Source organism: Eleutherodactylus coqui, chromosome 5 (genome assembly GCF_035609145.1).
Source record: "Eleutherodactylus coqui strain aEleCoq1 chromosome 5, aEleCoq1.hap1, whole genome shotgun sequence".
NCBI classification, from domain to species: Eukaryota; Metazoa; Chordata; class Amphibia; order Anura; family Eleutherodactylidae; genus Eleutherodactylus; species Eleutherodactylus coqui.
Window position 1 is genome coordinate 168,074,688 of NC_089841.1, and position 21,670 is coordinate 168,096,357.

The following is a 21,670-nucleotide window of genomic DNA, read 5'->3' on the forward strand; positions in this document are numbered from 1 at the left end:
AATATGTCCGTCCCAGGTGGGGGAAGATGGCTGGCACTGCCCTATGAGCAGATTTCCACAATGCTGGCGAAGTATGCGCACTTCAACCCAGACTATTATTTGATAGTTATCCTTAACTTGGCAGTTTTTTTTTTGTAAATGCCTTTAGTACCTACAGATGTAGCAATTACCATGACTGGTGCGCCATAGTGTGATTGTTCTCAGTGAGACAAAACAAGTAATCTTGTAGATATGACACCTTGTAATGGCTAACAAAAATACATGATGGTGCAGCAAGCTTTTGGGTCTTCTATCGATCCTTCATCAGGATTACCTGAAACTGATTTGTATGAGGCTCAGTTTCATTTTAGCCTGATGAAGGATCGATAGAAGACCTGAAAGCTCACTATAACATCATGTATTTTTGTTAGCCATTAAAAGGTATCATATCTACAAGATTACTTGTTTTATCTTACTGAGAACAATCACACTTTGCTCTACTGGCTAACACCGTACCAAAACCACCCCCATTTTTTCGTGGCACAACATTAGAACGTGACTTATAGCATTGTAGTACACAGTTTAACCTCTTAGCGACCAAGCTTTTTTTCGTTTTTCCATTTTCATTCCCCCCCCACCCCTCCTCCTTTTCTAAAGTTGTATTTTTCTGTGATACTATTTAATATACCATACAATGTACTGAAAAACTTTTTTGTTCAAAGACATAAAAACATTTTTTTATTATTTTCTGCCGCCACCATCTGCGCACAATAACTTTTTTATTTTTCCATCGTCATAGTTGTGCAAGGGCTCATTTTTTGTGGGTTGTCCTGTAGTTTGCTTTGGTACCATTTGAAAATACGTACGACTTTTTGATCGCTCTGTATTGCATTTTTTTCTTGGAGACAGGGTGACCAAAAAAAAGCGCATTTCTTGCGTTCTTTATTTTTTCGGATGACACTCATCGTGCGTGGTTAATAATGCATTAGTTTGATAGATCGGACTTTTCAGATGCTGCGATACCAAATATGTATTTTTGGTTTTTTGATGTAGCTTCTTTAATTATAAATATGCCAGAAGGGTGTTTTTTTTTAACTTTATTACCGTACTTTTTTTTAATAATTAGTAAAACTTTATACCTATTTTTACTTTTTTTTTTTTTTTTTTTTTAGTCCGCAGAGGGGACAACCACTTGCATTACATCATACTGTATCATAACATAATACTGCAATTTGACAGTCAGTCTATCAAGCCACCCCACAACTGCCATGACACCGGCACGGCTCCCTGCGATCTCATTGCATAGGGCCGTATAGGACTGTTCGGGGGATTTAAATGCCGCTGTGATAATTTCTGTCCGTATAAAGTTACCTTTACACAAACCCTGTAGCACTTTGTGCGATGTTTACATAACTCCCATTTACTTCTGTGGGAGTTATGGGAACAACGTTGGGAAGCCCAGCTGTAAGGCTGGGTTCACACGGGACGGAAATTTCTCGGAATGTTGATGGCATGCTTGACCTTGGATTCACCACCCAACAACAATTTTTTTCAAGCTCTTCCAAGTTGTGTGTATATATGATTTGTATTTTGCACTTTCAGAATGAATATATGAAAGAAGACTTCTTCATAAAAATTGAGACTTGGCACAAACCAGATATGGGGACTCAAGAAAATGTAAGTTCTTTCCTTTGTAAAATGTGGAAATACAGTTTCTGTAGATTTTTGTAGAGCCCTGTGTGGTGCAGATTGATAAGGCAGCAGACATGCAGTCCTAAGCTCTTCCCGATGACCTGAAGGTTGCAAGTTCAATCCCCGCTTGGTTCAGGTAGCTGGCTCAGGGTTGACTCAGCTTTCTATCCTTCTGATGTCGGTAAAATGAGCACCCAGCTTGTTGGGGTAATAAATAAATGATTTTATTTTTATTTTGGGAATATGAAAGCTCTTACCGGTATCTTTTAATGGACCGGTCTTGTGGATTTCCTAAACTCTATACACAAGAATTCTATAGAACTTCTTAAGGTTTATCAGAAACATTTGGCTGATAATCTAAGAATGGCAGAGTCTTTGTACCATTTGATAGTTCTGTACATATGAACCCCTCACTGATACGTTTAGTGAATCCAGTGACCCCAGATTCGAGGACTGACCGTGTTGGGCAATGTCCTACTGAGACCGATGCTCTCCATCTCACGTATTCGTCTCTACGGTGCTGGCCAGGTTCTGTTTTTGGTTTTTGCATGGAGGATAGAAACCAGGACAGAACAAGCGTTGGATTTGCTCTACTTACTGTGAAAGTAACAAGTCTTGTGCTTTTCTTCCCTGTTTTTGCTGTGAGCACCACAGGCTTTCTGTCTTCTAGTTCTAGTATGTAAATATTGAAGGACATCTTGTTCCTTTCCTCTTCTCCCAGGTACATTGTTTAGACCCCAACGTGTGGAAGACTGTTGAAGTGGTCCATATCGACATTGCAGATAGAAGTCAAGTAGAACCAGCAGTAAGTGATTTGCTGCATTAATTTCTTAAGACTCCAGTTCCTTTGATCTGATGTGGATGAAACAGAAGCTTTTGGACTAAAGGGAATGTGCTTTTAAAGCCGAACTCCTATCAAAACCTGTAAACTGATGTGTGACTGCAGTAAGCTGTGAACTACCAGTGTCCTGTCACATTCAGAGGTCTGTAAAGGGGTTGCCCAATTATCGGACAACGATCCCCTGATTAGCTGCAACTGCGTTAATATAACAAAGAGCTGTAATTGCCCGTCCTTTGCTATGGATCCAGCACTGTAGCCCAACTGTCCTCCCAATGGTCGTCGTTAAAAATGTTCTCACTGAGGTCACCTGACAGCTGCAGTCAATTAGAGGATTCTGGTGGGGGGGGGGGGGGGGTGTTGGACATCCCCTTTAAGCTATGGGGAGATTCGTTTTTTCCTACACTTTATGGGGTGGTTTCACACACAAGTTTTTATAGCAGTCTTTGCAGCCAAAGCCAGAAGTGGATCCGGCAGGAAGGAGAAGTTTAGGTCCTTTATACTTTTCATCTTTTTTGAATTCGCTTCTGGGCTCAAAACTGCAGTATGAAATGCTGCCACAGAAAACTTGTGCTGAGCGCACCTTGGGGCTCGCCACGGATGGGCTCTTTTTTTTCTGACATCTTTTAGGGTAAAAAAAACTACCAGATAAATCACAAAGGTTTTTTGTTTCTGATTCTGTTTTTATTCTATTTATTTTTATAAACTGGCAATTTTTTTTAGTTTTGTTTTTTTCTTGTCCTTTTAGTTTTTCCTATAGAGACACATGGTAAAATGCCATACTGACTGCAGGCCATGATTTGTGAAATAAATGGGTTAAAAAACAGACCTAAAAACGCAGCCGTAATGATCGTGGCAGATTTGCTGTAAACATTTGCCAATTTTCTCGTGCAAATCGCACCAGAAAACTGTCGTACGTGATTTGCACAACGTGGTTTTGGCCACTTTTGGACACACTCTTTACAACTCCTCCAACGAAGGGGTCTGGCCAAATACAACATTGTGTGCCTAGTGTTGGCGCGATTTTGTGCTTTAATTATGCCAACTAAGAGGTGGTATGAAGTTAGACTAGACAGTCTATAAACATGTGCCAGATATATCATACAGCATGAGCCACTCATAAATGTGGCTCATTTCAAGACTGGTGAGTCTAAGGGCTAATGCCCATGGCCGCGTTATGCTGCAGCTATTAGGTTCTATTGAACCTCATAGCTCAATGTTCACACGGCAGAATTCTGCAGCGTGAAAGAAACCGCGGCTTGTTCTAAATGCCGCGGAAAAACGTGCATCCGGCTTCCATTGTTCTCAATAGAAGCCGTCCGTCATGCTATACTTCCACTGTGAGCACAGCAGAAGTATTGCGTGATTACGCATCCCTGCCGGCCACGTTGTCCCGCACTGCCGGTGCATCATCACTGTACTGCGCATGCGTGGCGGCTTGCCAGGCAGGACACACACAGTTGACCCGGGAGGCAAGTATGGGGTCTTTTGGCATGACGGACTCCACTGCGATATTCCACTGGCAGAGTCAGTCACGGCCGTGGGCATGAGGCCTAAGTTAGCACTGTCTAATATTAGAGCGTATTAGTAAATCTGCCCCTATGTTTGTAGGTTATTTTATATCTCCCCACTAGCCTACAGCAAGCATCTGAACACGGCAGGTTTTCGTGCAGTTAAAAAAAAAAAAAAGCCACTGTGTCAAAACGCCGAAAAAGGGACATTTTTGCAAAAAAGACTGAAATCCGCTTCCAGGTGGCTTGGCCCGCAGGATTTTGTGGCAGTTTTTGATGCAACCTTTTTGAGTTTAAAAACTGCATTGAAACTACCCCCAGGCCTCCTCCACACTGCTGTATATGGGGCCTGGTGCTGTCCTCATTATAGGCCTATGAGATTATATATGTGGACCGATGGTCCACATGAAGACCCCATGACATGTCCTATTGTCAGTTTCATAGATGAGGTATGAGACCCGCCAGTGCAGGTTTAAGGAATCTGCGCTGTATTATGCGAATTGCGCCCGATCCCTTAGGGCACGACTTTTACATATAGCTAGTGGGCACCTAGCCTTAACCCTTTCCAATCCACTGTCTGATCTCTGAAGACATTATGATTTAAGGCTGTACAGCTCTGATGTTGGAAGACATGCATCGGGGTTCTCTTACTGTATATTGCCAGCCTCTCTACTGTCGGAGCCTATCCAACGGGTCACCTCATGCAGTACTGGCTTTAGCCAGCAGATAGCGCCATTGTAGAATGGCAGAAAGAGTAAGCCCCCTAGGAAAACCAGGATACAAATTGGATTGGAAAGGGTTAAGCTGTTTTTGCTGTCTGTCTCTGAAATTGTAGAAGCCCTGAATTCTAAGGTTTCCTTAAAGTTGGGATTTAAAGAGAAGCCATCTACAGTAGTTTGTGAAAGCGTATACGTTAGTACTGTCCTACACTGTACAGAATTAGGCATGGTATACTTTGTACCTCCTTCCTGCCACATGGTGTATCAGACGGGGAGCAGGTTCTGCAACCTGAAGGGGCCACTTTGCTTCTGCACCTTAGTTTCTGGTGATTGTGTTTCTCTAGTAGCTGATAATTTTCTGGTTTATGGGAATATCACTACACTGTAGATAAAACTATAATCAGATTAGAGGACCAATGGCCATCCATAAATAGAATTCACAAAGTGGAATACTTTGTATTACGACGCAGTGCAAGGGCTCGTTCACACGGGCCAGATGGCCAACGGCTCGGCCCAGAGATGATCATTCCTGTTTTTCTCTCCATCAGCATCGGCTCTTCCTTGTGAGGTTTTCTCCTTCCTCTGGGTCGGCATACAATAATAAGCTGAACCGGAAGGACGCAGGTCTTGTTTCCAGCCTTACAAACTATATTACTATGATTGCAGGTTGTCAGGGGCTCCACACCTCTTATTGAGTGCGCTGGTAGAAGAATGGCGCTTGAGCAATGTGCGCTGCATTAAGAGGCGGCGCAGCACCCGCCAGGAGTAGCGGGGGTTTCGCCTTTCTGTAATGCATAGCTTTGGCTGATGTGCATTTTTTACATAAGTATATAGTTACATAATATGGTTGAAAAAAGACATCCAGGAGGGGAAAGGACCAATATCTCAGTTCAGCGGTCTGTCCCTGCTGGGTCCGAGGCTCGCGGTCTGCGTGCAGCACTTTGGAATATGTTGTCATTATGTAAGCAATGGAAAATGAGTAAAATCTCCCTGCAGTTGCCAACTTCTATTTTCATGCTTGTTTCTTCCTTTTATAGAAATGGGTATGGATGCTGGTAGAGTGGCAAACGGGTGAGGAAATGCTGGAGTAGTAAGTGTGCACAGGTATTTATTGGACCTGTCGGTGACACATTAGTATGAATTGTCTATATAAACCTCCAGTGATAATGGGCTCATAACATTTTGTCCACACAAGAGTCGGAGAAGGGCTTCTTTCTATTATTCCAGAGATGCTTCTGCTGGCCTCTAGTGGCCAAGAAAGGAACTGCAGATTTCTTAAGTTAAAACTACAAAGGAAAAAAGTTGCATAAAAACTGTTAAAATATGGTCACCAAGTCCAGGCCCATTTACATGCAATGACTATCGCTCACAATTCGTTCTAACGAGTGAAAGGGAGTGATCGTTACGTGTAACCGTGAAGCCATCAGGCACTATTCGTTCACTTGTTTATCTCTGTGTTTCAGTCTGCATAAAAATAATCGTTAGTTCATTTGGTTGTCGTTAGGTTCAAATAGAAGTCGTTCAAACAACTTGAGGGGAGGGGCGATTGTTTGCCCACCTAAACAAAATGACTCATTCAAAAGCCAACTTAAAAACTGCCACAGTAGACAATGTTTTTTTCTTCGTATTAACTATAAACCTCCCCAGAGATTTGTGGCATACACGCCCACCTGAGCAAACCATCATCCACTTATCTGATCTGTGTCCACTTTACATATAAACACTTCCCAAGGACCCAGCTAACGAGGGAAATGGCGAGGATTTCAAACAATTATCTTTGCGTGTAAACACATCATTTGAAAGCAAAAAAGTCGTTTGTTCAAATGACACTCATTGCTTGTAATTAAGCTTTAAGAGACCCTTAAGGAGGCATGCCCGACAGCAGCCAGTTATATAATCCTTAAGGGTAAGAAGCAGTAAGTACAATAGTTTATAGCTGTGAGCTGTAAATCCACTTGCTTCACCTTATTCGCAGCTGCTCCGATCACTAGCGGCAACTAATGACCCTGAAAATGTTGATTCTTTTGGATTGTGTAGAATTAAAAAAAAAAATTCCTAAACTGCCCCATGAGAAGACACCACATCAGTGCTGTACTAATCTAGAACAAGGCTCCCAGCATGGGCCATCGTATCAGAAGTCTATTTATTGATGGCCTGTTATCGGGATAAATCATCAGTAGTTGATTGGCGGAGGTACACCACTCAGGATCCCTGACAATTAGCTGATTGCTCACTGTCAATGCAGACAGCGTTTGAGGCAGATAGCTCTGTCTTTATTGCAGTGGCCTGGTTTGGTAGTGCAGGCACAGCTCCCATTTCAAATCAGTGGGGTTCTTCCTGTAGTACAAAACTGGGCCACTGTACTGCTGACAGCACTATCTGCTTCCACATGGACAATGGACCCAGGGCTGCTTTTTAAAAAATGTTCCATTCTAAAAGTTCAAAAAAACCCTTTTCCTATTTTTCCATTAAAAAAAAATCTAACCCATAAAAAAACATTCGGTATGTTGTGGTGTTTATATAAGTCAGAAATATTTAAATATCACTCTTTGCCCAAAATGCCCCATCAGAATAATATGCAGAATGTGAGAATTGCTTTTCTTATGATTATCTACCAAGTCTTCTCAAAAAAAGAAATAAAAAGTGATCAAAAGGTATATGTACCCCCAAATGGTACTAATAAAGGCTAGAGCTCACCCCGCAAAAACGGAACCCTCCCAGCCCAATAAACAAAAAAATAAAAGTAGTAAAACCTAAACTAAACTTGGTTTTGCTGTAACTACACTTACCTGCAGAATAAAGTGCGTGTCGGTTTTACTGCACCATAATCAGCGTAAAAACTAAACTCCTCAAAGTGATGCAGTTGCAGTTTTCAGTTACAACCTACTTGAAAAGTTTAAAATACTTTCAGTACACTTAAATGGGGATAGTAAAAGTTACAACTCGTCCCGTTAAAAACAAGCCAGCGTGCAACTAGGTTAATGGAAAGTTAAAAAAAAAATAAAAGTTAAGGCGGAAATGAAAAAACAAAACAAAACCAATCTCTTGAAGGGATTAGATGGATCCTACCCTCCATAGTTCAGCCTGTGTCTTCTGGCCGGCCCGTCTTGGAACATGGGAACAGAGTTGTCACATATGCGATAACAGTCCAGCTATTCAGCTATGTTAATATTAGTTTTTGTACTGCTTGACAATTGCTTGTTCTCCTGTGCCTCGCTGAGACGGCTCGCTTTAGGCCAGGCAGTGTGACATGTCTGCAGTTTCCCTTGTTTGGAATGAATTGTTTCCTTTGCTCGGGCACTCGGCGGACAGGAAACATTCTCATCCGTTGTGACATCTTAGCCTGTTGCGTTTTTAACCTACTTGAGGAGCTCAAACTGTTTGTGCCGCTCAGTGATATGTAGTGGCCGCGCTGGTTTAAGGGCTGCAGAAACTGCACAGCGGAATTAGCCTCCAGTAATCCTCAGAGCCGGAGATTCAAGTGGGTTCCAGCTGTCATCCCCCGGAGTATCCCAACTAAACTAATGAGATGAGAAGTGTACAGCTGGTGGCAAACGGAATAAACCACCAGCCAAAGGCTCGCCTACAGTGGCTCCGCGCTCCCTGTGGGATCCTGAAGGAGATTGCATGCTAACAAAGCCAGAAGGCTGTCTCCTTCCACACTATTGCTCATTTGCAGCTGTAATTGGAAGCTGCACATTGTGTTTCCGATGCTGAATTCTGTCATGTATCATAGAATCGTCTTTTGTTTCTCTAATGCTTTTTTTGCCAACGAAACCCTTTGTGCAAGAGAAATGAACGGGAGGTCTCGCTGCAGTTGAGAAGTGCTGATGGTACTTGTATATGTAGTGTAAGTGCAGTTCGTGCCTATGTCATACCTGGGTGGGAGAGTTGGGTTGGGTCTCCCAGGGCATGACGATCCGCAGTGTGAGACGGCTGTAACTTGTCTGCCCTGAAGTGCCGCTGGAGTGATGGAGTGTTTTAGGGCTTGGGCACCTGTGGCATGTTCACAATGGTGGCAACAGTATTGGACCCTGAGAAACAGAACTTGTATTGATCTTGTCATGACTTGGGATACACGATTTGAAGAAATCTTAGACTCCTGTCCATTAGATAAGTAACACTGAGCAGGTTTGTACAATATGATGGGTGTAGAACTGGGTCTGATATTATCACACTTTTGTGTTTTGCAGGATTACAAAGCAGATGAAGATCCATCAATATTTCAGTCAATCAAAACAAAACGGGGACCTCTGGGACCTAATTGGAAGGTAACTTGGGGAATACAAGGTTGGGTTCTCGGGAAGCCACATGGTCTTGTGCGTAATGACATGTGAATCCAGCCGGATAGGTTTCTCAATATGCAAACACAATTGTGACTATTAGTCACTGTGGTTGTGATGGGACATTTTATTCATGTTGGACTTTCGATGTTCATATCAGGTGTGTGATGTTCGTTCAGTGTGCAGTCCTAGAAAGCTCCCAACATACACGCTAAACATGGACGTCCGTGCAAGGCCCCCTGCACACAGGCGGAAATTCCGCGGCGGGATTTCCCGCAGAATTTCCGCCCGTGCCAGTCTGCATAGGATTGCATTACAACACACAATCCTATGCAGACGGACGCGATTTGTCCACGTTAAAACACACGCGGAAAACAAATCGCGGCATGTTCTATTTCTGTTTGGGTCTCCAAGAGGCCCGCACAGAAATGTCACTCCCGGCTCCGCTCTGCGCACACGCCGGCTAGGTGGCAGCCGTCGCATCACAGATTCAGAGCCACGGGAGCAGGTGAGAGCCGCACTGGTCCCTGCAGGGGCGCGGGTCGGGTCCTGCTTTGAGAATTCTCGCAGGGGATCCGACCCGGCCGTCTGCAGGAGGCCAAGTGTGCATATGGCCTTCATCTGTCCAGTATGCGCTAGTATGACACAAAGATAAACCATCCAGAATACTCCAGTAGACCACACCATTCTAGAGAGCGGTATAAAGAAACAGAACAAGTTACATTGTAATACATTGTTCACAGTGCGACCCTGTTGAGGAGTGCGGCTGTATGCTATCTGTTTAGTGCCTGTGTTACATGGAGCTGATAGATGTGATCAGAGCCTTAGAAATATCACTCCTCTAGTAGATTCGTGGTAATAGGATTTCCCATTTGTAGCGACCGCTGATGTCAGCCAGATTGGATGGATCACATCCAGCGAGGGGGTTGGCATTGGGGATCCCCAACAATGTCCTGAAAGAACAGTCCATAGCACAGATTAATAAATAAGGGTCATAGTTGCTCTAAATCTTCTCACTTGGCCCCGGGATTGGGACTATCAACAGTAAAGTTACAATTTTACATTTTTCAGTTTTGCTGTGTATTGGAAATCTAGCCGGATATATCATGCCTTATATAGAAGTTAGGGGAAGCAAACAAATGGGGTCTATACCTCTTCTCTGCCTTTTTAAGATTACCATACACATAAACGTAGGAGATACACTGCGTGTTGGGGAGGCCCAACTGTCTGCTGACAACTGCATTCATTTGTGAATTTGGCCCCAGGAGATAAGTATTATCAGGGGGGTCTGCAGCCGCTTATCTCTGGCTGGCTGCCTGCTTGCTTGGCCAACCTGGGGAAGCGGGAGATTCCAGGACTGAACAACAATCTGGGTCTATGGCTCATCTTTATTTTTTTTTCACGTTTATACTGTAGCACTCTGCATTACATTTTTCAGCCACCAGATGGCATCACACTGACTTACAGACTTGCTTTACATGTATGGTGAACATCCACAATTTGTACTTTTTCATCTACATTAACTATAAGAATCTGTTGTAATTTTTTCTCAAAAACCCAGAGTTTCTGTCTTCTGCTGTTAGAAACTCTGGGTTCAAGTTTTCATCCGGCTCCAACTGCTGCCGCACAGAAATATTTTAAATATGTATTGCGGTTAGACCCATTACCTTCTCGTTAATGGATACAGAATACCACGGATCGTCCGCGCAGGCGACTATCGGGGATTACACAAACTAAATTCAGTCGTGTGAGACCGGCCTAAGTCATGTGGAGGCGGTGGTGTCATACAATCCATCCGCTGGGTTATTTCAAGTTCAGCTTATTGCGAATACGCTAATGTTTTGTATGGCAGTGATTGGTTTGGGGTTTTTCTGCAGACATTGGTGCACTAACTTTGCCAAATTGTATGATTTCAATGGCATTTTAATCCTAATATGTCTTTATTTACAACTTTTGCAGAAAGAACTTGCAAACTCAGAGGACTGTCCACGAATGTGTGCGTACAAACTAGTTACAATAAAGTTTAGATGGTGGGGACTTCAAAATAAAGTAGAAAATTTTATTCAAAAGGTAAGAATCTCCAAATGTTAAACTAATAAGAATGTTTTTCTAAGGCCTCATGTTCATGGACGGATCTGATTCCGCATGTGGGAGCCCGCAGCGGAACCCGACCCTGCCTGCCGCCGAGGACCCTGCTTAGCTGTCTGTGTCTTCTTCTTCTTTCTGCACTGCGGAAGTGCCGGCCGGCGCACATGTGCAGTACACTTTTTGGTTTTTTTCCCCCCAAACTCCTACTTTCCCGCATAATCCACGGCCCGTCCACAGTATCAACTGCCGATCAGATGGCTCCCATTGACTTTAGTCGAAGCCGTCTGTGCGGGAACCGCACTGAAATGGAGCATGCTGTGATTTTTGTTTTCCACATGTGGAATCCGGAAAACAAATTTGCATGTGTCAAGTCTGGACGCCCATGCTTCTCGATGGGCGGCTTGAACCGCCGATCTTCCGCAAAGCATTGCGGTAACTTGTTCCTGACTTCCAGTGAGCACAGAGGGAGTTTTTTTTTTTCTGTTTTTGGTACTTATCTTCTACAATCTATTACGCAACACCCAAACATGATAAAGTTTGTACATTTTACACTTCCCATCTCCTATCTGTGAATGATCTTTGGCGTAAAATTCGCTGACTACTTCACTAGCAATATCTGCTATATGTTCCAGTCATAGTGGTCAGCACTTGAGAGGAATGTCTAATACATTTCTGATGGCTGGTGAGGGGGAAAAAGTTTTAAGAAAGAAAAAAAACTTTTGCAAAGTGGCAAATAATGAGCCAATCATGCCGTTTGTTTGTCTTTTTGAGCGGAGCGTTTTGGCAGACAAATGTCTGTCAGCCCATCGTGAATCGTCTGTTTTTGGCAGACTTTAATCTTGTGTGTGGCCACCGTATGGACCTACCTGAGGGAAAGCGGCTAAATTGGGGAGGCAGGACTGATAACAGACTAAATAGTTGATGAATCTTGCCTTTTTAAAGAAATTAATTTGGACTTTTTTCATATTTTCTCTTAAGCAAGAAAAACGAATATTTACGAACTTTCATCGTCAATTGTTCTGCTGGATTGACAAATGGATTGGCCTAACGATGGAAGACATAAGGCGAATGGAGGACGAAACGCAGAAGGAGTTAGAAGCGGTAAGAAGTTCTAGAATTCCTTCTGTAATATACGAGTTGCTGATAAGTCTCTGGCTTTACCCAGAAAGAAACGAGATTTACATTTATTCCACATACTCTCCACTGATGCCAACAGATTTCTTACATCGGTATTCCAAGTTCTGTAAGCCTTGCAAAAAAGGTTTTGGTTGTGCGTCAGACCAGTCATCCGTAGCAGCCATGGCATCAGAAATGGTGTGAATTTGGTACCCTTGAGGTGTTTCGTCAGGTTTGGAAACAGATGATAGTCGGAGGGAGCTAGATCTAGTGAATAAGGTGGGTGGTCAGCCAGCAGGAAGCCTAGCTCCACCAGATTTGCCGTGGTCGCTTGTGCAGTGTGAGCCGAGGCATTGTCTTGCAGGAACAAGAGTCCTTTGGACAGCTTGCCGCACCTTCTGGCCTTCAGAGCTGCCTTCAATTGGTCCAAAAGTTCAATGTAATACCTTGCATTGATGGTGGAACCATTTTGAAGGTAGTCCACTAGCAGCACACCCTCCTTATCCCAGAACACAGACGCCATCACCTTAGTGGCTGATTTTTGTACCCTGAACTTCTTTGGGCGAGGAGAACCACTGTGCCTCCACTGTTTTGACTGTTCCTTGGTTTCAGGGTCATACAAATAAATCCAGGTCTCATCCATAGTGATCAGTCGATCCAGGAAGTTCTTATCAGTCCGGAAACGCTGACAAATGGACCGGGAAGTTTTCACTCGCATGCTTTTCTGATCTGTTGTCAAACATTTGGGCACCCACTTTGCAGATAGCTTCTTCATGTTCGAATGTTCATGGATAATGACACAAACACGTTCATGAGAAATACCCATGATGTCTGCTATTCCTTAAGCTGAAATTCGCTGATTCTCCAGTATGAGGTTGTGCACAGCATTGACGATCTCCGGAACAACAACCTTTCTCGGTCATCCAGGACGTTCCTCATCATTGGTGCTGAAGTGGCCCGTTTTAAATTTGGCAACCCAGTTCTTAACTGTAGAATATGAAGGGCATTGATCCCCCAATGTCTGCGACATATCACCATGAATATCCTTTGCGGACTTTCCTTGCAGAAACAAGAATTGTATCACTCCTCTGCTGTGATTTGCTGTGAACATCGCCTTAGACTCCGCCATTTTGTTTTCCCGCATGCCTAGATCACTGTTGCCATAAGCTACAAACACAAAATTATGAAAACATATACTAGACACATAAGGCTTTCATGTGATGTAACATTTGTTACCATAGAAACAAAAAAACAAAGCCAAAGACTTCTCAGCACCCCCTTGTAAAGGGTAATTAAAATGAAATGATTTCTTCCTCCATGATGATGACCTTTCCAGGGCGGTATAGTACTAATGACTATGTAACTGCTCTCCACTCTGTCCAAGAGACGAGGGTCCGCAGTATGCTCTCATGTGTGGCATGACCACTATTTCCATGGATTCTCTCTAGCTAGTAGGACTTTCTTTCCCATACCCAGTGTCCTCGCAGGGCACTGCCCACATCATGTTGGGTTCGGGCATTGCTGCGTGTTTTTTCCTTTTCAGCTTTCTGCGGTGGGTTCCTCTTACATGACCAGGTGATCGTCTGTTCTATCTGTGTTTACTTCAGCTTACAATTGTTTCCTTTTTTTGAGTAGCTTTTTAATTTCATTCCACATCTAGATACGTAAGAAGGGTCCTGTTCGAGGTACAACTGCTGCAGACAACTAAAAAAGCCAAGTCTAGTTACAGGGGCAGTATTGAGGTCTGTAAGTAAGTAGCGGGCCAATAATAAGGTGATGCACCTGTACTACTTCATATACCCAAAACGCTTGGTCCAGTCTTCTTGCTCTTTCTATCGGCTGCACATTTCTATGTAATCTTCATATGCCGTCTATATCTTCACCTTATCTGCTTGCCTTGTGGAAGTTACAGGATGATATGGTGTTAAAGGGGGTGTCCAGGGTTAGAAAAACATGGCTGCTTTCTTCCAAACACACACCATTCTTGTCCGTAGGTTGTGTTTTGGTATCTCTACGCTCAGCTCCTATTCACTTCAACGGAGTGAGCTGCAGTACCACACACAACCCTATGAACAAGGGTGGCGCTGTTTGGATGAAAACAGCCATGTTTTTCAAACCCTGGAAATCCCTTTAAGCAGTAACTCGCTCTAGTATATGGGTATGTCCACACATATGCGCAATTTCCACTGCAGAAACCTGGTGTGGAACTGCGTCGGCCCACATGTTACATATTGCATATTGTTTTGCAATTTTCACCCCCTCATTTGAATATGCAAATTGAAAAAAAACAATCTGCAGCCAATCCCGCTGCAGTAAATCGCAGTATTTCTACTACGTGTGAACATACCCTAAAACAGCGGTGTTTTTCGTTTTTCTTCCAAGCACTGATCACTATTCTCTTTTAGCGCTACTGATGCCTGTTTCTGTCATACAGGGGTGTTTGCACTTCTTGCTCATGCTACCTGAAGATTATTTCTTAATGTCCACCAGCTCATCACATGGTTTTAATAATTTTTTTTTTCTTTTCTGATCTAGCTACGCAACCAAGGTCACGTGAGAGGAACGAGTGCTGCCAACGACGAATGAAGACGGACCCGACCAAACCGCATGCAGAATTGTCATTTACATCTGTGTTTATATACCTGTATCTCTATAGCTATATAAACACTCTGAGCATAAACTACTTAAGTGTACTGTACCTGACATGAGCAAGAAATGTACTGTACCTGACTAGTTTACAAGCCCTATGAATGTCACTAGCATTGTACGGCATGGACTCCTGACAGCCAGGCCAAGCGTTTTTGCAAAACTTTTTGTTCTACTTTTTAACTCTTTTAGTTTAATGCCAGGCAAATAAACTACTATTTTATTTTTTTTTTGGTTCCGTAACAAATTTACCAAATAGTAATGAGTTGTTGCTTTTGATATCTATAAGAATATTACAGCATCATGTAAAACTGGGCTCAGGGTGAACCTTTACTAAGCTACGTTCTCTTACGGTGAATTTCCATTTAACCCCCAAATGCCCAGTAGGTCGTTATAGGCTTATTTTTTTAATCAAAGTAATATAATTTGCCATTGCAGTGAATAGCTTTGGTTTCATTGGTAACGGTCTTTTGTCAGAATTGTATCCGTCCCAGATTTTGGATCTATGCTGATTCTTGGGAGATGTGTCTGTCTGGGGTCTTGTCCGTCTAGGTCCACCCCTTCTTGTTTTGTTTACATGGAGCAGAGCACAAGAAAACTGCTGGTGAAACGATGCATCACATGTGAGTATGCCATGCACGCTTTCGGTTAGGTGGTGACGCTCTATTGTTTCCCCAGCAGTTTTCTGGAGGGTGCCTGGAATATGTCAAGCACATTCACTGGTATGTTTTTGTTTTTTTTCTTTCACTACTTTCTCTAGTTTTTCCCCCCTTTTTGGGATGAGTCTTGTGCAAACACACACTGTTGGAAGACATTGCTCATTTCAGATGTTGCAGTTTGGAAACTATGCAAACTGTTTCATTTCTCCATTATTTATGCTTTCCACTCGTCTACGTGTAAAATGAATATTTAATTTAATATATAAAAGCATTAATTAGCAGTTGGAGAGAGAGAGGTTATAACCTAATGTTATACAGTTCACTTGTAGATAGATCCGCAATAGGTTTTTTAATGGAGCATGTCCAATGCTTAGTATTTGGCTTAGGAAAACGAAATTGAAATATTTTAGGAACAACTTTTTTTTTTTTTTTACACAATGTTCACCTAGAACTGCAACGTTAAATCCCGTAGTCTCTGTTCACACTTGCCTTTACATTACACCTATATAGTAGATGCCCCTTATTCTACTTGATTATTCTAGACGTAACACTACTCATCATTAAGTCTGTTATGATACAGAAGTTTTTTGTTCCCCCCCCCCCCCCCCCCCCTCCGGTGGGAATTGGAGTCAGACGTGAGGAAATGTTGCAGTGTCTCAGTCCAGATTTTAAAATTCAGGGGAACTTTTAATGAATGTAAAATGTCAAGAATTGCAGTCTGGTGTGTGAACAGTATGTCAATAAGTGTAAGAAACCAATAAATTTGATCACCAAATATGAATGTTCTACAATTTAATGAAGGCTCGTTATTTCAGACGCATATGTGTCAATGACTTAAAGGGGAACTGCTCAAAACTTGAAGTTTCCCGGCATATTTCATTAAGGAATTCCAGGTCTGGTGTTGCTTCTGTTACTGGTATCGGATCCGCCACACTGAGGCCATTGCATAGCAATACTCAATCTCCCATCAGTGATCTTATCTGTCAGTCAGTGAGGATTGATCTGGATGTGTATCTTACACATTTTGTAGCTTGCTTAGTAGGATTTCACTTTAAGGGCTGTATTCTCAAGTTAATATTTCCTTTCAAGGATATTCCGCAAACGTCTTGCTACCTGGGAATATTGCTTCGTCATGGGTGTCCTGTTTATGCCAGTGTATGCACATTATAAATGTTAAATCTATTATTTGACTTCCCTTTATTCAGCATTGATGAAAAAATATTCCCATTTGCCATTTATCTGTAAAACTTACGGGGTTTTTCTGGGTCTAAAAAAAAAAAAGTTGTCACATGCTGTTTATTGTGCACATGACCGCTCAGCCAATCACTAGCCTCTGTGGTCACGTACCATCTCTAACCATCACCACTGAAGCCAGTGATTGGCTGAGTGGTCACATGCTCCGTAAACGGCTGCAGCTTCTATAATTGGACTGGTGGCAACCAGGACTCCTGTGCTGGACCATGGGGGCATTCCAGGAGGGGATGAGCTCTGCTTATTTTCTATTTTTCACTATTGCCTGCCCATTAGATTATTTATTTATTTATTTATTTTTTTAAGTCCCAGAATACCCCTTTAATTCAAGCATCGGTGACAGGCCTGCCATAGGCTATAAACATCACAATTGATCATTTCTGAATATGCCATTAGTGCCAGTATCCCAGGCTCCATCATTCCAATGTCCACTTTCTGTTATGGCTAAAACTTTGATATTAACAATGAGGGAAGCTATGAACTTTCCCAGGTAAATTGTATGACCATATGGAGGATATATGCATAGGATTAACCATATTAAAACCATCTGCTTGCCTCGCTGTGAGTGAGCCAGCAATACCAGCTCCCGTGCAGCAGCGAGGACACACAGGGACAAGGGTTGGGCATCGTTTGCCCGGCATTCGTCCCGTCTAAATGGACCTTTATCTCCTGAAACTTGGGACCTCCGTGGATTGGTATGGTTTTCCATTACATCCTACACCTGCTTGATTTGGGGTGAGATCTAAAAAATTTGAAGCCAAATCAACACGATCTGCAGCAGAACATTCCCCAAAGCATCACCCTATTTCTGCTAGATTGCCTTTCCCAATAGTGCAGCTTGGTGCCACTTCTGGTAAATGTCGCACACACACCCAGATGTTCACATGATGTGAAGGAAAACCTAATTCATCATATCAGGCCCCCTTCTTCCATTACTCCTTGGTCCAAATCTGAAGCTCGCAAGCCCATTTGCGGGTCAGCATGGGCCCTCTGAACGGCCGCTATGAAGCGCTCTACACAGCAAGCAGCAATGCTCTGTGTGTTCTGACGCCTTTCAGTCAGCAGTAACTTTTTCAGCAATTTGTGCTATAGTAGCTCTTCTGTGGGATCCACCTAGGTGGGCTACGCATCCACCTCCCCATATGCAACAATTAGTTTTGGGCACCCATGACCTTGTTGCCGCAGCACTGGTCGTACTTCATCAGAACGCTGTTGGTAAGTACTAGTTTCTACATATAGGAACACTCCACAGCTGCGGCCTACCTTTTTGGACCATCATTACAACTTGGTCATTGTCAAAGTTGTTCAGATTCTTATGCTTTCCACATTTTCTGCTTCCAGCACATGAAGAACGGACTGTTCACTTCCTGCCTAATATATCCCATCCATTGACAGGTGTCATTGTCATGAGATAATGTTATTCACCTCACCTGTCAGTGGTTTTAATGTCATGGCTGAGTGGTCAAACTCCCATGTAACTGTCTATGGACACATTGCATCTATAAACTCCCAGCTGGGGGCAAAAGTGAAATGCTGCTATTTTACAGAATGCGGTATGGTTTATCAGAGAAGCCTTGCTGAATTCTGTAAGATCTGATTGGTCAGCAGTACGGCTGGGTGCAATGAAGTATCCACATGGCTGCTGAATGAACTATATGGAGCAGTGCTCGTCTGCCAGACGTGAGGCCACTGTTGTAGTTCGTGATGAAGGATGCTTAGAAACTTATTTTAAGCAAACTTCTTTTGGAAAGAATATATAGAATGTGTGCTGAAATAACCATGAGAGGGCTAGTGCGGTGTAATTAGTCCTTCAGGGTCAGACGCCGTTCACCCTTGATGTAATACTTGCTGGCAGCTCCCAACCTCTAGACGAGGTCACCACCATCTTTTGTGAGAACTGAACTTTGAATTACACAATGTTTCTTGCCTATTTTCTATAGAGCCCAGATTGCATTATATCATACCTTTTGTTTGTATTAAAGAAAAAAAACCTAGACAAGGCATGGTACCTGTTACTGCCTAAGAGGAACCTCTTGCATTGAAAATGCAGTCCAATCTGCAAGCAAATTAGGAAAAGCCTCCCACAGAGAATCAGCTGAGCAGATTGCTGTATAGGTTTGTGGAAAAAGATTGAGTAACCTGTATTTTATCTATAGCTTTGCTGATTCTTGGGCCCACCCACTCGATCTTTAAGCTATCAGTGATTGGCAGTCTTTCTGTATGCACACTCCTACACAGCTGTCAGTCATGGATATGACCGCCCCTGGGACCTCTAGGTCCAGAATGAGCAGAAATCTAAAATACAAGACTTCCTACAAATCTATATGTGGACAGAATGATGAGACAGAATGTTTAAGCTGACCGGTTTCTTTACTGTCCTGATGGCACTGACTTGCCATAGGTATTGTCTCTGGCCCTGCAGACCCTCTAATTTGGCCATCTGCTACTCATCTGAATGATACAATTCTCGCAGGGAGTGCTCTCTTCACTTGGGCTAATACAGCTAGTAATGCATTCAGCCATACATGGTTTAGTCAAAAAGACTGATCCAGTGCTATATCTTAATATGGGTGTCCTATGTTGAAATAACAGTAGCATGCTTGAATAGGAAGGCATGGATGTGCTACATGTGGCCCCTCCCTGTAAGAGGGTAAAATCCAATTGTAAAGTTGAAGAGCAGCATGTGAGAAGCAGGAATCCGCCTTTTGTGTCCAAGTCCTGTGGGACCGCTGCTATGGCTGAAGTAAGGAAAACATACTTAAAGAGACCTCTTCTGCTACGATAGGGGTAGATTATCCAGGAAGTCATCTACCATCATCTGCAGGAGATTCAAATTCGGATACTGAATTAAGAGTCCATGGAATGACCATAGATCCAACCATGGTTCCATACATGTATTGTTCGGGAGGCCACTTTGAGTACACTTTCCTTACTTCAGTCATAGCAGTGGTCCCATGGAACGTAACGACTTAGAAAGCAGATCCCTGATTTTCACATGCTACTCTTCAACTTTACAATTGGGTTTTACACTTTTATCGCTTACAGGGGCCAGAACACAAAATTGAAATTCATGTTTTGGGGGCCCACGTGCCATCATATTGTGTAGCACATCCATTCCTCTTTATTTAAGTATTGCATTGTTTCAATATAGGACATCAATATTGACCTATAGAGCTGGACCAATCTTCTTGACTACACCCTGTATAAGGCCTGTTTCACACAAGTGTCACTATATTTCTGCAAGAAAATTGCAGCAATATCGCATCGGTTGTCCATGCCTTTTATCACAGCAATGCTGCAATTTTGTAGCGCTACAAAGTCATGTGTTTTTTATTTTTTTTAATTTTTTTATTTTTTTTTGGGGGGGGGGGGGGGGGCGCGAGTGGGGGCTTGAAATTGAAGCCCAGCTGCATAAAGAGAGAAATGCATCACCTCTCCGGCGCTGTCATCTCTTCCCGCTCGTCTCCGCTGAAGCTACCCGGAACTTGCTAGAAGTCTCCTGCAGAGCTTCCTGGTCAGGTCTTTGAAAATTCACAGCTCCAGGAAGCTCTGCTACTAATTGGTTCTCCATCGTTGCTCAGTCAATCAGAGCCAGCGCTTGATTAACTAATCACAGCAATTCAATGAATAGCTGTGATTGGTTCATCGAGCACTGGATCTGATTGGCCGAGCCACGTGCTCTGGAACCAATCACAGGCAGAGCTTTTTGGAGTCAGAGATTTGCAAAGTCCTAACAAGGAAGCTCTACAGGAGACTTCAAGCAAGTGATGGGGAGATAACTGTGCTGGAGAGGTCTTGTATTTTCTTTTTTTTTTTTTTATTCCTACAGCTAGACTAGGATTTCCTACTGTCAAAGTTGCATTGGACGAATACTGATTTCAATTCATGCGATGCAACAGAGGAAGGCTCCATTGGGAAACATGGGCTACAAAACCTCGCAAGTCGTGTGCATATTGCAAAACCCGCAAGGTTTTTGACTCGCAATGTCGCATGCTACAAACTATTCCAAATGTGAAGGAACCCATAGGAAAGAATGAGCTTCACATACATGCGATTTTGTTGCTTTGTCGCAATGCGAGAAAATCGCGTGACTTTGTTGCTCGTATGAAACAGGCCTAAAGGTAATGCACTTTATTACAGTGGCTGGAATTGCTGCTACCTGTTACGTTTTTTTGCACAGTAACAGGATCAGTTCTTGTAATAAGGTAGTGTTAGTAAGTGAGATTTGTGGCACACACTGGTTAAGCTGTACATGTGCCCTTCACACTGTAAATGGAAACTATAACAAAAGACAAAATGTGCCAATTTTCTCTGAAGCCTGAGCCCTGATACAATTTGGGGAGCAAGAGTGTTTCAAGATTTATACACTTAAAACATACAAACTCTAAAAATTAAATACAGTGTAAAAAAGAAAAACAAAAAACTATGATCATGCAAAAATTACAAATAACGATTACAATTTTACTTTGTTGGCTAAGTCCCAAACTATCCCTGTGTTAAAGGGCTAACCATATGTTGTGACATGATGTTCTTAGGTTGGAAGGGGTATAGTCTCTCCTTAAGGAGAGCACCCAGAAGGGGTGTGGAGACACCTAGGAGGTGGATGAGGAGATTTATAAGGCCATCCATGCTCCTCCTGGGTAATATATGCAAATAAGGAAGATGGAACAATGCCACTGCAGCGCCACCTATTGGATGGCAGCATTCCTTCAAATCAATGTATGACTCTTTATACAAGTCTTTAAAAGAATGATTGGGAGCACTGCACCCTGAGAGGCAAACACACCAAAACCGTTGCCTGTATGGTTTTCTGTCTTAGTTTCCTATTCCCAGTCATAGTTTTAAAGACTTGATTAAAGAGTCGTACATTGATTTGAAGGAATGCTGC

General features: G+C 42.8%; 1 protein-coding gene across 1 annotated transcript in view; it reads left to right on the plus strand.

Moving 5' to 3' along the window:
• Positions 1–16,312, plus strand: part of PITPNB (phosphatidylinositol transfer protein beta) — a 44,181-nt gene extending 27,869 nt beyond the window's left edge. Inside the window, exons 6-11 of the mRNA XM_066603688.1 lie at positions 1,582–1,656; positions 2,393–2,476; positions 8,933–9,010; positions 10,982–11,092; positions 12,089–12,211; positions 14,762–16,312. Of these exons, the coding sequence (XP_066459785.1) occupies positions 1,582–1,656; positions 2,393–2,476; positions 8,933–9,010; positions 10,982–11,092; positions 12,089–12,211; positions 14,762–14,812 (522 nt within the window). The 3' untranslated portion in view covers positions 14,813–16,312. The remainder of the gene's footprint in view (positions 1–1,581; positions 1,657–2,392; positions 2,477–8,932; positions 9,011–10,981; positions 11,093–12,088; positions 12,212–14,761) is intronic.
• The last annotated feature ends 5,358 nt before the right edge of the window (positions 16,313–21,670 follow it).